Raw genomic sequence first — 15,634 nt, forward strand, 5'->3', positions numbered from 1 at the left:
TGTCTGTCACTTTTCTATCTGTCTGTCTCTCTTTTCTGTATATGGTCTGTCTGTCACTCCCTTCTATCTGTCTGTCTCACTTTTCTAACTATCTTCTGTCTGTCTCTCTTTTCTATTTATCTGTCTGTCTCTCTTTTCTATTTGTCTGTCTCACTTTTCTATCTATCGTCTGTCTGTCACTTCTATTTGTCTGTCTGTCTGTCTCACTTTTCTATTTGTCTGTCTGTCTGTCTTTTCTATTTGTCTGTCTGTCTGTCTTTTCTATTTATCTGTCTGTCTCTTTTCTGTCTGTCTGTCTCTCTTTTCTATTTGTCTGTCTTTCACTCTTTTCTATTTGTCTGTCTCTTTTCTGTCTATCGTCTGTCTGTCTCTCTTTTCTGTCTGTCACACTTTTCTATCTATCGTCTGTCTGTCACTTTTCTATCTGTCTGTCTCTCTTTTCTGTATATGGTCTGTCTGTCACTCCCTTCTATCTGTCTGTCTCACTTTTCTAACTATCTTCTGTCTGTCTCTCCTATCTATCGCCTGTCTGTCTGTCCCTCTTTTCTATTTATCTGTCTGTCACTTTTCTATCTATCGTCTGTCTGTCTCTCTTTTCTATTTATCTGTCTGTCTGTCTGTCTCACTTTTCTATCAGTCTGTCTCTCTTTTCTGTCTATGGTCTGTCTGTCAATCCCTTCTATCTGTCTGTCTGTCCCTCTTTTCTATCTGCACTGTAAGTTTCTTTGAATAAAAGCATCTGCCAAATGCATAAATGTAAAATATAATCTATCATCTGTCTATCTGTCTGTCACTATCAATCTATCTGTCTGTCACTATCAATCTATCTGTCTTCACTCTTTTCTGTCTGTCTGTCAGTCACTCACTCTTTTCTATCTGTCAGTCTTTTCTATCTGTCACTCTTTTCTGTCTGTCACTCTTTTCTATCCGTCTGTCTGTCTATCTGTTTAAATTTGTATTATTATTTAAATGTAACCCTATTTTTATTGTCATTAAGATTTTTAGTTTATTTGTTTGTTTGTTTGTTTGTTTTTACAGTATTCACATTACCTGTAAAATCGTTTTAAAAATGAGTTTGTTACAGTAATGAGACTAATTAAAAACAATGGGTATAGTTAAAAAGTCAAACGCCTGGAAGCGTTTTGGCAATGAGAATTGGCGCGTAATAAATGCTAAAGGTCCTGAAAATAATGTCTTAATGCCCTAAATATAGGCTAAATTTTCATATTTTCTTTGTATTTATTTGGGGTGAAATATGACCAAGACATTTTCTTGACCAGTTTCGTGAGAATCCCCAACTGTTTAAGCATTCATGCTCATACAACAGTATATATAAAGAGCATAAACGCCATTATATCTATATACAGTGACACATAAAAGTTAAGACACTTTAAGTCACATGTAAAAATAGCATTATAGTAAAATATTAAAGCAAGTGGCAGCTATTAAAAAAAAAAAAGATAAGTCCTAGAAAAAAGATTTTTACATTCCATCCCAATATACAGATGTGAACTGTAGGTGGCGCTCTAACACATTTTACCCCTCACAGATGTGCTCGTCCATAGACATTCAGTCTAATGTTCAGTTCAAGCAACACCCTCATTATTTCATTGATTATCTCGGCCTCTGAGTGGACTACAAGCTCAATCTAGGTGTCAATAGAAAGCTGAGATCCTCCCCTTTACGATATGTTTTATGGTCAATAGCCGAAATGTTTTTTATTATGATTTGTTTTGGATGCTTTTCCTTCGGGATGGCATATTGTGTTCTGGACATCTAAGATATAACATATTATTATTCAGCCAAGCAAGCTCACAAAATGGCTCATTGTTTAGAAAACGTCCTAAAGTAAAAGCAGATATAATATAAAATTTTTGGTGTATAAGAGAAATCATATTTCACTTTGTGATTCTTTTGAAAATCTTTTTAACTGTGGTATTAGTGCAAAGAAATAACCCATACAGTCACATTCATGAGAATGAGAGCTTTCATTTGATATATGACATGTCCATTTTGGTGCTATTTGAAGAAATTGTATTTTTATATACTGTAAATATTTCTACCCCGTAACCTGAAGGGGGCGCTAATTTTGAACACAAATGATTTGAAGCCTTATTTAATCATTTTAAGTAGCGTAAACGCAGAAGTGATGGATATTTCTGAAAATGTCAGATTCTAAGCTTTCAAATGACACCTTATATGCCTGACTTTTACGTTTTGTGATATGGAGCCCCCCTTTAGAGTTTAAAGGGTTAAGTCTGGTTAAAAATACTTGCGGAAATGGTTACGAAAAGTGAAGTTAGTTCTGGAAAAATCTAGATCAGATATTTTTGTTATCTAATGCAGTGACATTCAGACATTAAGTTTGACTTAAATATCCAAATGCATTTTGGGAGTGGGGACCACTGTGTACTATAGCTTTAGGGCCATCAAATATTATTTTGGTTATTCATAGCATTGCATACGTCTTCCCTCCATCGGGTTTGCCTTTTTAGAGAGGTCTCTCTATCCGCCTGCTTATAAATGGATGTGGTATAACTGTGTGTGAATTGAACACAACAAGATTTGTTGGTATAAGGACAGTTAGAGAGGAAAACGGCTCACCTCTATAGCAAATGAGAGCTTTCATGATCCTGGGCACTTATTTTAGATGCTCACTAGCTTTTTTCAGAGTTTTGCCATGTGGTTGTAGGCCATTTTTGTTTTCAGTGGAGTTTTGCAGGTCTCCACCTGTGACACGGGGAAAGCTGGTGATTTACAGAAAGCGATCAAGCCTGGCGTCAGTCTGTATATCTGGGCAGAGTGCCAATATCACAACCGTGCGTTCACCTTGTGTCTTTTTTAAAGTGCATGCCGTGGCATATCACAGTTAAATATTCAATGAAACATTTAATATCGCCAAGGCACCTCATGTCATTGCTTTGAAACAAATTCCTGGCCATGCGGGCTGAAATTTAAGCTCACCATGAAACCTCGACGATGACTCCACTGTCTGCTCGATGTGTTCGAACCTGCCCTTTACAATCAGGCGACTCCTTTGAAATGCGCCAGGGTTTGGGACTCAAGAATCGGTTTGCATTCAGAACCCGTTTGGCTCACTGATGCTATGGAAGCCGCGGAGTGCCAATAAAAAAATAATGAATAAATACATGTTCAATGATGTATTTGAAAATTAAAAACGTGAATAAGCCAATTTATGAATGGACAAATAAATAAGCACATTTAAATGTTTATTTAATTCACATTTAAAAATGTAATCGTATTTAACAATTCAGTTGAGCATTAATCATGTATTTAATTCGTATAAAATGTAACAATAAAATAGCCATTTATTATGTCGTTAAATGCACCTTTTAAATTGTGTTTTAAAAAAGCATCTGGTAATTGCTTTTCTTTGTCTATTTGCCAGTGGCTTTTCTTTTTTGTTTAGGGACCGTTTTACACGACAAAATTTTCAACTAAAAACGTAAAACTTTTTCGGCGTTTTGGCTGTTCGTTTACACGACAACGGTGTTTTGGGGCCTGAAAATGCAAACGTTTGAAAACGGGTTTCAAAGTGTAAGTTTTTGAATACTATGCCATTTATCGTCTCCGTGTAAACATATCATGATGACGTCATGCGCACGCGTATTACACGTACAGTCTACAGGCATGAACGTCGAGAACATCGTGCTTACCTCCAGGGCGAACAGACCAATATGAGATCACCAGTTGGAGTCCTTAAAAAGGTGGCATACTTTATAATCCAGGGTCACTTGTAGTAATAAAGCAACCTCATCGTAAGTCCAGACAAAATTGCTCGATGTGTTCGCCATTTTCATTGTTTGTATTCGCCGCTCTGTGGACGAATGCTCATGTGCACAGGTGCGTAGTGTGCACATACGTTTATTTCATAAACATAAAATGTTTAGTTCACTGTTTCAAGTTAAATATAGTTTAATACTCTATCTTTAAACACATCCTGAGATCCCTTAATCTGCCTACTGAAGTGTTTTGTTCACTGTATAAACTGTGTTGCTCATACACCTGAAACTTCACTTACTGCCCTCTGGAGTAAACGGGTGGTACTACAAGCTTGCATTTCTCAGGAATCTTCCTTGTTATGGTGTGTAAACTTTAACGCGTTATTTTTTTGTCAATATATATTGCCACTTTGATTTTTTTTTGGCATCAGATCACAGTTTTACTTTTTAGGTACGCAAATTTTATAAATTTGCAAAGATTTCAAACAAACTTCTTTAATGTTATTATGGGGTATTGTTTGTAGAATTTGGAGGACAATAATGAATTGAATCCATTTTGGAATAAGGCTGTAACATAACAAAATGTGGAAAAGTGATGCGCTGTGAATACTTTCCGGATGCACTGTACGTCATAAAAGCTGTCCAATCAGGTTGTGACTTTTTCCCAATGCCTTTGGTTTTGTATTGTTAGTTTCGGTGTTAAAAATGCCAGTGTGAACGTTAAACGAACCAGGAATAAATGTATCATTTTCTTTTTTGGTCCGCACCAAGAGAACCGAACTAGAAGTGTGAACACACCCTAAAAGCTACATAAGTAGGAATGCCCACTAGTAACTTCGCTGTACAGATACTAGCGACAATTCCTTACAATGCCCATCCCTGTCTTCCACACAAATTCAACAGTTGTAGAGTCTCAGTGAATGACCGTGATTGTGTGTTTGTTTACAGAGTAAAGTCCTGAGCGTACGGTAGGCCCTCGGGCAGGAAGGACCATGGCCCTGAGCGAGGGGTCCGATGACCTCCGGTCCCTCAGCAATGGTGGACACTCAACAGGCGCCAGCGACAAAACTTTCCCTGCCACAAATGCCAACGAAGACACAGAGGAGGACCTGGAAGTGTCTACATCCAATGGGGACCCCACTTATCCCAATGAACAAATCCAGCCGGAGCAGTCGGATCAAAGAGGAAGGCTTAAAACGAATGGAACGGTGCGTCCATCTTCATCAGGCTCCGCTTCTTCCTCATCCTCAGTGCATGGCGCAGACTCTCAGCGGCTGGCCGTGCTGTTACCCAACTCTCTACCAACCCATTGTTGCGCCTGCTGCGCCCCGCGTCAGCCCGTCTGCTGCAACGGTAACCAGCAGGATTGCGCCCTCTTCCAGAGTGCTGTGCCAGCTGCGCCACTTCACATGGGCTTGTGCGGAGTTCAAGGCGTCCGATGTTTCTGCATGCAGCACCAATGGCAGGAGCATCTGCAGAACCCGCCCAACATGACCACACTGAGGTGAGCATTAAAATGAAAGGAATATTCCAGGTTCAATACAAGTTGAGCTCAATAGACAGCATTTGCCAATACGTAAACGTTAAAATACTCACTGTTTCAAAAGTAAAGCCACAAGACATAAATAGGGCTGTCACGATTCTGAAATTTGGCTGACGATTAATTGTCAAACAAGCAATTGCGATTATGACGATACATTTGTCACTTTTAGGTCTTTCACGATTAGTTGTCAAAAGTCTGAAGTTTACATACACCTTAGCCAAATACATTTAAACTCACATTAATTTAATATATATATATTTAACTTCAAACATATAAATCAAATGGAAATATAGAGTTTCCTTTTAATGCTTAAAAACTTATGAATGACATGAAACATGCTTTAAATATCAAATATTTCTAAATAATAAACATATTTCTCCCTTTTTGATCAACTTTAGTCTTGGTCCGTTTTACATTTACATGGTGGCCCCTCAAAAATGGGGCCACTATGTTTGATTGTTCATATCTTAAATAGGCGTTTGCATGAATTTTGGCGTACTGTGACGTCATCGTTAGTAACAACTTGCTACAAATAAATCATTTAACTACGTTTTCAATGGCAGTAAACTTAGGTGCTTTTCTTCCCCATGTGGCCCCGTTTTTTCCCCACGGGGCCATCACTGTAAAGAAAACGAAACAAAACGAGTTTTCACTTGAAAGCGGCAATATTGCGAGGGCGCTGTGTTTCTCTCGTGTCCTATGAGGGTGCACAGGAGATCAACGATCAACTGATATTTTCACTAAATACATTAGATATCAGTTTGTTTCTCACCAAATCTTATCGTATGATTTCATAACAATCATGAGGCTCATTGAATAATTTATTAGACTTCTGAATTATACTTTGGCGTACTTTTGAAGCTTCAAGAGTTGGTCACCATAAACACCATAAAAAGAGCACAACATTTTTACACAATTTCTCCCTTTGTGTTCAGAAAAAGAGAGAAAGTCATATCGGGTTATAACAGCACAGGGGTGAGTAAACAATGACTGAATTTTCATTTTTGGGAGAAAAATCGGTTTCAGATTTATCTGCCCGTAAATGGCACGTTGTATGAATTGAACACGCTTGACATGTCAGTCAGATGGTCTGTTTTCCTGTGTAAGTGTGTTGGCTATCTAGACTTTTATTCATGAGGATTCATTATTTTGGCAAAGTAAAACGACATGTCAAATATCCGTTTGAACTGTAGAGCTGTCATTCGGCTGGATTAAGCTGAAGATGATGCACAAGGTCACGGCGCTGGCACCCTCTGATTCTAGAGGAATCTTTGAACTCAAAGGCCTTTCACCTAATATAAAACACGCACACGTGCCCGCATGTGTCTCTGTCGGAGTTGCATCTGAAGCTCTTTGAATCGCGGTTGTGGTCCAGATGCAGCTAGTGGAGTTAGTTTGCAGATTAAGATGTGTAATCAACTGAATCTTTGATCAAATAAAAAAAGAAACGCATAAAGCTGTCGGTCCTTCATCCAACGTTGAAGTACAGGCCTGGAAGATATTCAAGAAACATCCAGAGGTGTGTGTGTGTGTGTGTGTGTGTGTGTGTGTGTGAGACAGCTGCAAGCCTCGACCAGCCAAGTAGCCTGAAAATTATCTTTGTCTTCTCAATTTCAGGGTGTCAGTTTGAGACGCCTTTACGTGTTATCAGAAACAACAACTGTTTAGCTTGTGTTTAGCTCTTTCTGATATATCTATTATAGTCACTTCTCAGCCCTCTTCATCGAGAGTAAATTACACGCTCATGTGACAAAATTTCCCTCTATGCGACTAAAACTGGCGGTTATTAGCCACTGGCTAGTAAATATTCTGTTTTCACTCACCAGTGATTGAGTTGTGAAGAATAACTTTAGCACCAAGACTCTTTTGGGGGTTTTCCACTTCACGGTACAACTTGACTCTACTCCGAGCTCCTCACAGATGACTGAGCTCCTCACCCTATCTATAAGGGAGAAGCCCGCCACCCTGCTGAGGTAATGCATTTCGGCCGCTTGTACTGGTGACGTAATTCTTTCAGTCATGACCCAGTCTTCATGACCATAGGTGAGGGTAGGAACGAAAATTGACCGGTAGATCGAGAGCTTTACCTTCCGGCTCAGCTCTCTTTTTGTGACAACGGTGCGATGGAGCGAGTGCAATACCTGCCTCGATTCTCCGCCAACCTCCCGCTCCATTGTCCCCTCACACGTAAACAAGACCCCGAGGTACTTGAACTCCTTCACTTGAGGCAATACCTCCTTCCCTACCCGGAGTACGCACTCCATCATATTTCTTATCATGTACAGTAAAGGCTAAACATGATCACAATACCAAAATGAATACAAATACAAAAAATACAAATTTTTTAACAGTTATAAAAGTTTTTAACGGCAGTATACTATCAAGTATTCAAGGAAACATCCAGAATGAAATGCAACATAAAACTTCTGCTGATCTTCACTTGTATGCTTCTAATACATTAACACTTTTTAAAGCTACTAAAGTTACCCTGTCGAGAGCTGTGAGTGTTTTGGAGTGTTGGAATTTGGAATGCCCAATTCCCAATGCGCTTCAAGTCCTCGTGGTCACGTAGTGACTCGCCTCAATCCGGGTGGAGGACCGTCAACCCGTGCTTCTTATCACGTGGCTTCTTGAGTGCGTTGCCACGGAGACCTAGCGTGTGTGGAGGCTTCACACCATCCACCGCAGCATCCATGCTCGACTCATCACGTGCCCCACCAAGAACAAACCACATTGTAGCAACCACGATGAGGTTACCCAATGTGACAATACCCTCCCTAGCAACCGGGCCAATTTGGTTGCTTAGGAGACCTGGCTGGAATCACTCTGCACGCCCTGGGATTCTAGGAACTAGCGAACTCGAGGGGTGGTTGCTAGCGTCTTTACCAATGAGCTACCTAGGCCCCTCACTTTAGTGTTCTTGAATTGTGACGAGCGCTCCAAAGTTTGATGTCCAAGCCGAACAGAAACACGTGCAGTCGAGCGGAAACCCCCTCGGTGCTTTAATGATCTGCCATACTGCCATTTCTCTTGCTGAACATCGCTTTTGGCAGCTCAGCTGCACTTTATTACTCGCCGAAGTATGTTTTTTTTTCCCAGACAAAAATGAGCCGTTGTGCCTGTATAACGGTCAACAGTCTTGAGTTGGGAATGCATGTTAGACACAGGCTATAATGGGCTTTTGAGAGGTCATGTCAGGTTGTGTGCAGTTTTGAATGTTAACTTATTATCCATCAGTTCCAAGAAAAATGGTTGTGGAACACAAAATACGTTTCTGGAACAAAAGTTCGTTTTCATCTAGGCCACGCATGCCATTGGGAATATTCCGGGTTCAATACAAGTTAAGGTCGATCAACAGCATTTGTTGCATAATGCTGATTACCACAAAATTAATTTAGACTCGTCCCTCCTTATCTTTAAAAAAAAGATACAAATCTGAGTTATAGTGAGACACTTGCAATGCACCTGAAAAGAAAGCCATACAAGTTAGAAATGACATGAGGGTGAGCAAATGATGGCAGAACTTTCAATTCTTTTGGTGAACTATCCCTTTAAGACACTATTGACGCTTCCCTGCTCTTTGTGCATAACTCGGTCCGGGCACGAGGAACCCATGGAGTCGGTGAAGATGCCCAGAGCAGATCAAAGCTCACCTGATCCCATAAACCACGATCAAAGACTCAAACCAAGCAGGACCCAGGCATAACCTCAAATTAGACCAATGTCTAGCACTCTTATTCTGGTTTACTTAACAGATTGCAGACTGTAGAAGATTGAGGGAACAGCTGGAATGTATTAACCTGACCTGGACTGTCTTGTGTTTGATACTTGTTAAAGCTACAGGTGCAGTTATTATCATCACGATCAAAGAGACAAATTATGTGACTTTAGGAGAATCCCTGCAGCGATTGCACTAAATCGTTTTCAATTCACAGCTTTTAAATGTTTAATCCCAAACCATCACTGCACAAACAGTAGTGCTTACTAAGGCCAGCATCACTATTACTGATACATCGGTTTGAAACATACTCTTTCAGACACAATTTAGGACATAAGTATGCATTGCGTCCAGTCTGATGTCATAGGAATTACGTGACTGGCGACATTTATGCTAAATTACATTACGTGGTTTCTTACATGTATTGGGGCAATTCTGATGTGAAATATCCACCGGGTGGCGCTAAAAGGAAGTTAAATGTTCTCCCAAACAGATGACGTTTTTTAAGGTTAATGCTCTATCGAGATTTAAACCAACAAAACCGACATCCCTACTCTAAACCTTGAACCTAAACCTAACCGATAGTGTCATAAATGGCAAATGTGAGATGAAAAACGCAACCGTGTCATTTTGTGCTGCTTCTATGACACTTTCGGCTCACGTGTCGACTTGCGTACCCTACCGGACTCCGGTCCTTTACATCACTATTGCAACGCTCTATCAGATAATCTATCGTACAATTTGATCACGCTGGAAAGAGCTTGTAAATGTAGTTGGTTATGTAATGCAAATGTTAAAATAAGTCATGCACTATAGTAAAAGTGTTAATATGTCAAGATAGCATTGTGTGAGGAACAAGTGTTTATTATGAACTGTTAATCTGCCGTTTTGCTCATCATTTGTGTGGAAGGGAATAAAAGTCATTCTTGTTGTAGTGCTTCTTGTGCACAGTCGAGTTGGGTCAAATTAAATGGAAAATAAGCGAGTTGCGATCCGTAGCGCGGCAACAATTTGAGCAGCATTTGGAGTCGTAGATGGGTGCCGCCGACAGACGTTGAATGGTGGTGTTTGTACATATAGAAAACAATTGTTTGATATTATGGTGTACGACCACTAACTTATACGGACACATTCAACCAATGTCAATGGCAGGCGCATGCACCGACGTCGCACAGAGTCAGGGACTGTCTGCTAAAGGTAGACTGATGCATCGGTTTTACTGATTTATCGGTGCCGATAGTTGCTTTTTGGAACTGGATCGGTTATCATCCAAAATGTACAGATTGTTGCCATTTTTATTCCTCCGTGTTTCTCTCTGATCTCTAGAGGGAAAATAAAATTACCGACAAATATTCATCCATATTTTCATTATCACTTCAATGCAAATTTGGTTATTTTGGTTAAATAACTAACCTCAAGTGTAGGGCTGGGACAACGCATCGACGTCATCGATTCGTCAGACCCAAAACAAAGATGGCGGCGCCGGAGAGTAGTAGCAACACGAGTGGCTCCTCAGACTATCAGAAGTGCAAGGCACTCGTTCCTCTAAAGTATGGGAATTCTTTCAAATTAAAGGAAACAATTCCGTGATATGTCGTCTTTGCAAAATGGAGATGGCCTTCCAATCTAGCACTACGGCAATGCACCAGCACATGAAGAGGCGCCCCGCGCGCGCACACGCACGCACGCACACACACAGTATTCTTAAGGTGAAAGGAAAGTGTCAGAGTGTAAATTGTTATTTGCATGTGAATGAAGATGCTTTTTTTCAGTATGTTCAACATAAATGTTGAATTCTGAATGTTTATTTTCATTATTTATTTTTTGTTGGAAAAGCACTTTCTGTATTAGCTTAAAGCCCCCAAGTTTACAATAGTTACTGTATTCTTTCAATAGCTCTAAGAAAGGGTGGCTGGGTGACCTTTTTATTTTTTTATTGAATGCTAGACATCAAGTTGTTGTTATTTTATTCTGAAAAAAGAATTACAATATGCACTTTTTTTCAGTAAGCTAGGCCTATGTGTTTTCAAGGCGTCAAGGTTTTATTGAATGCCACCTCTGACTAAGAATGCATTACTTTGCACTTGTATAGTCTTTTATTTTGGAATTTTAAGAGCAATAAACATATTGCAATGTTAAGGAATTCATTTTTTTTTTTCATTCAGATATGTAAATCAACATGTATAAATTGCTATTAGTCAATTAATGGGGAGATAATCGAATCGGACTGGAAAAATGAATCGTTAGATTAATCGATGCATCGAAAAAATAATCACTAGCTTAATCGTTTAAAAAATAATCGTTTATCCCAGCCCTACTCAAGTGATACCTCAAGGGCTTATTCATAGTCTTCAAATCTTCCGGGTTTTTTTTCAAGCTATTTTTTGGTTCACATTAAAGAGCAACTGGGATTTTATTCATTTTGGACTCTTCTGTCTGTGCCCGTCGTAGTAAGGATTGGAAAGACTAACCGTGCGTTCAGACCAGAGGCGTCGAGAGCATCAAATCGACCGGAAGTCATTCATTTTCTATGACAGTCAGCATCTCTCGGCGGTGAGAAGCGGCGCGGCGAGTCTTGGGCGGTGTGGGCGTCAGAGGAAAGTTCAAGTGCAGGCAACATTATGGTAATGAGCTTTGACGCGGTTCGGCGGCAACCTATTGGAATATAGAAGTGCTCCGCTCTAGTGAAGTCTAGAGAAAACAACTGTGAAAACTTCGGTTCCCACCAAACATTAGTCCCAAAGACAATTGGAGGAGAAACTGATTATTGCCGTGGCGGGTTTTCCCATAATATATGATCTGTCCCGGTTTGCTTACAGGGATATAAATAAAATGTCTGAAATTGTTAGTGTGCCAGGTGAGTTGATGAAGTGGATATTATGGTTTATATAATAATATATTAAAATAGTTCATGAGGATATACGCTACTTGTGATATGTCGTCAAAAAGATACCGGTCGACATGTCTGGATGTTTTGTGGCCCCTTTAAATATAGTTCACAAAAACAAGCATTCTCAACGTACGTTGCCGCCTATTTCAAATACGTCAGAGCGTCCACGAATATTCCATAGCGTTGTTGGCAGGACAGCCAGAGCGAATTTTGACGCTCTCGCCGCCTCTGGTCTGAACGCACGGTAAGAATGTTTTTAACGTCCTATAAATCAATTTTAGAAACTGTCGGCCGATTAATAGGTAATTGGACTTTTCCACCCTCTTAGTTATCGGGATTCAAAATCCACTATTGGTTGCCTTTAGCTTTGTAGACGTGGACATTCCCAGACTTTTCATGCCATCGGTGCATACTGTGCTGATAACTAAACTTCACATACTGAATATTTTCATCTCTCAGTGTCTTGCCCTCTTACCTGTCTCCGCTAATTTCCTGTCCTCTCCTTTAATTTCCTCTCTTGTTGTGTTTTCCTGTCTCACAGTAAAGCCGAACTTTCTCTCTACCTCTCAGTCCACTTACGCCCTCTCTAAAGGTAGAGATTGTGAAGTTATTTTTCTGTGATTCACAAGACGTGTCTTAAGACTCGTGGGGTATGTAATCGTACTGTCTGGCTTTGTGTCTGGGGTCATGAACTGAGTTCTTACATACTGTGACCTGCAAATAAAAATCTAAAAAGTCTATGGACACTTCATGTGTCAACTACCCATATTAGTTTAATGTCCATAGATTTAATGTTACGTTTTTTTGTTTAGAAGACATCTATAGGCTAGTATATGCTTAAAAGATCATTAAGACATTAAAAATATACAATATTTCAGTCAAATGCTCTTTAGAATGAGAATGTTCAATGAAAGCTGTATTTTGCATGATTGGATCCAGTCTGATGTTAAATGCTGTTTGCTGAAGCTACATCTCCGCCTGGGCTTTGCTGTTCTCTAAATGAGTTTGGCACATGTCTAGACATGCTTGATATCAAAGCACAGTCACTGTCGCTATTTACACACTCCAAGAGCTGAATGAAACTATCCTTGAGATTTTTGGCAAAATGCCAGTGATTTCAGCTGGTAGTTTGACTAGTCCAGCGCACAAATGTTAATGTCATAAGAAATCTCTTGAAGCTGTGTCATTGAATCCTGTTTGGTTGTAAAGAGGAGCGTCTCTAATTTCGTTTGATATGCTGCTTTAAAACATCTGTTCATTTTTCGCACATCAGCGCGGATAAACATGATGTCCACATATGTGGAAACTCATACTGCATTTCCTCAAAAGTAGAAAAACATGTTCAACTCTAAACACATCTGTGGGTCATTTCACCTCATTTTAATATACTTCTTGTCTCTGTGCAATACAATTCTATTCATTAACATTATTCAATTAATTCCTGTATATTTACACGTTGAGAATTGCATCCAAAAACTGTAAAATGTGTCTTTCAGAGGTTTATATGGAGTTAGGATTAAAATAAGCTGCATTTCATACTGTTCTGAGACCAGTGCAGACAGACAGCACACTGAAGGTTAAGTAGTGCACTAAATGGGGAGCAAGGGAGCATCCTATAGCTCTCCTATAACTGTTCTGAGACCAGTGCAGACAGACAGCACACTGAAGGTTAAGTAGTGCACTAAATAGGGAGCAAGGGAGCATCCTATAGCTCTCCTATAACTGTTCTGAGACCAGTGCAGACAGACAGCACACTGAAGGTTAAGTAGTGCACTAAATAGGGAGCAAGGGAGCATCCTATAGCTCTCCTATAACTGTTCTGTGACCAGTGCAGACAGACAGCACACTGGAGGTTAAGTCATGCACTAAATAGGGAGCAAGGGAGCATCCTATAGCTCTCTATAACTGTTCTGAGACCAGTGCAGACAGACAGCACACTGGAGGTTAAGTCATGCACTAAATAGGGAGCAAGGGAGCATCCTATAGCTCTCTATAACTGTTCTGAGACCAGTGCAGACAGACAGCACACTGGAGGTTAAGTCATGCACTAAATAGGGAGCAAGGGAGCATCCTATAGCTCTCTATAACTGTTCTGAGACCAGTGCAGACAGACAGCACACTGGAGGTTAAGTCATGCACTAAATAGGGAGCAAGGGAGCATTCTATATCTCTCCTGTAACTGTTCTGAGACCAGTGCAGACAGACAGCACACTGGAGGTTAAGTCATGCACTAAATAGGGAGCAAGGGAGCATCCTATAGCTCTCTATAACTGTTCTGAGACCAGTGCAGACAGACAGCACACTGGAGGTTAAGTCATGCACTAAATAGGGAGCAAGGGAGCATCCTATAGCTCTCTATAACTGTTCTGAGACCAGTGCAGACAGACAGCACACTGGAGGTTAAGTCATGCACTAAATAGGGAGCAAGGGAGCATCCTGTATCTCTCTATGCAGTTAAGTGCGTTCACTCCTAAAATCTGATCAAAAGTTCAGTTTCAGGCTGCAGATGATGTTTGGATCACTCGACATGTTTGACACACATGGGACGATGATCATCAGTGCATAGATTCACCATTTATAATGTATCATTTTAACATGGTTGACCGTGATTGGACGATGCTGGACATTACTTTAAATCTGAATTAATTATGCAAATGTCTGAGGTAATGTCTGTAACATCTCATGAACATATATATATAATCACTTCTGGACAAATAATAAACAATTTGATGAAAAATATCTGACTTTCTATAGTTTGGTATTATTTAAAATTTCACTTGATCCAGCTGTCCACATATGTGGACATACATTTTTAGGAACATTATTTGCTCTTGAAAAATAATAGTTTTTTGCTCGTTTAGTAGGTGCTACTATTTACAAAAATCAAAAACGGAAATGGAAAATGTGGACAGCAGTCACACTCGTCTCAGGAGGATACACTCCCTTAGTGTATCCCTTAGTATCTTCATTAACTTCTTTTAATTGTGGCTGTGTGGTGGTGGCATAGTGGGCTGAAACACATAACTGGTAAACTGGTAATCAGAAGGTTGCTGGTTCGATCCCCACATCCACCACCATTGTGTCCTTGAGTAAGGCACTTAACTCCAGGTTGCTCCGGGGGGATTGTCCCTGTAATAAGTGCACTGTAAGTCACTTTGGATAAAAGCTTCTGCCAAATGCATAAAAGTAAATTATATGCTGCAAAAACACATTGTAAATAGAAACTGCACCGTTCATCGTCAGTTTTGCAGTCGATGCATCCGTATTTGTAATCTCAATGACCTTTTCGATTAATTGTGCAGTCCTTTGCTGATTCCTATTTTGATGTATTTAAATCATTTTAACTTTGAGTGCCACAAATATGTTAATTTGGGTAAAGGCCTCCATGCTCTCCCATGAATCACAGTGTATCATACATTTCAAAGCATGTGGTGCTTACTCTGCATTCCATCGTTTGTGACTGGCCGGCGGTTTAGCTGCAGAACACATGCACTGGGAGACCAATAGATAATGAAGACATGTCTTGGACAGCTTGTAACTGTTGGCCACAGTGTTGAAATCTGCCTCCTTTGAGTCCATATATCCACGCATGTCAAAGCAAAGAATGTGAAGATATCAGGAGTTGACCCTACGACCTCGCGGCACTCATGGATTGAGCCTTCAACATTTCTACAGTTGAGCAGATACACGTGTGCTCATCTATCACGGATTCAAATGTGTGTCGTGGGTTTTCAGTCAGG

General features: G+C 40.0%; 1 protein-coding gene across 3 annotated transcripts in view; it reads left to right on the forward strand.

Moving 5' to 3' along the window:
- The window catches only part of LOC127622140 (protein dispatched homolog 1-like), a 94,172-nt gene that overhangs the window by 64,852 nt on the left and 13,686 nt on the right, over positions 1–15,634 (forward strand). For all 3 annotated transcript variants that reach the window (XM_052096094.1, XM_052096093.1, XM_052096095.1), the window contains exon 2: positions 4,692–5,247. In XM_052096094.1, the coding sequence (XP_051952054.1) occupies positions 4,736–5,247 (512 nt within the window). In that variant the 5' untranslated portion in view covers positions 4,692–4,735. The remainder of the gene's footprint in view (positions 1–4,691; positions 5,248–15,634) is intronic.

This window comes from Xyrauchen texanus, chromosome 28 (genome assembly GCF_025860055.1).
Source record: "Xyrauchen texanus isolate HMW12.3.18 chromosome 28, RBS_HiC_50CHRs, whole genome shotgun sequence".
Lineage (NCBI taxonomy): Eukaryota > Metazoa > Chordata > Actinopteri > Cypriniformes > Catostomidae > Xyrauchen > Xyrauchen texanus.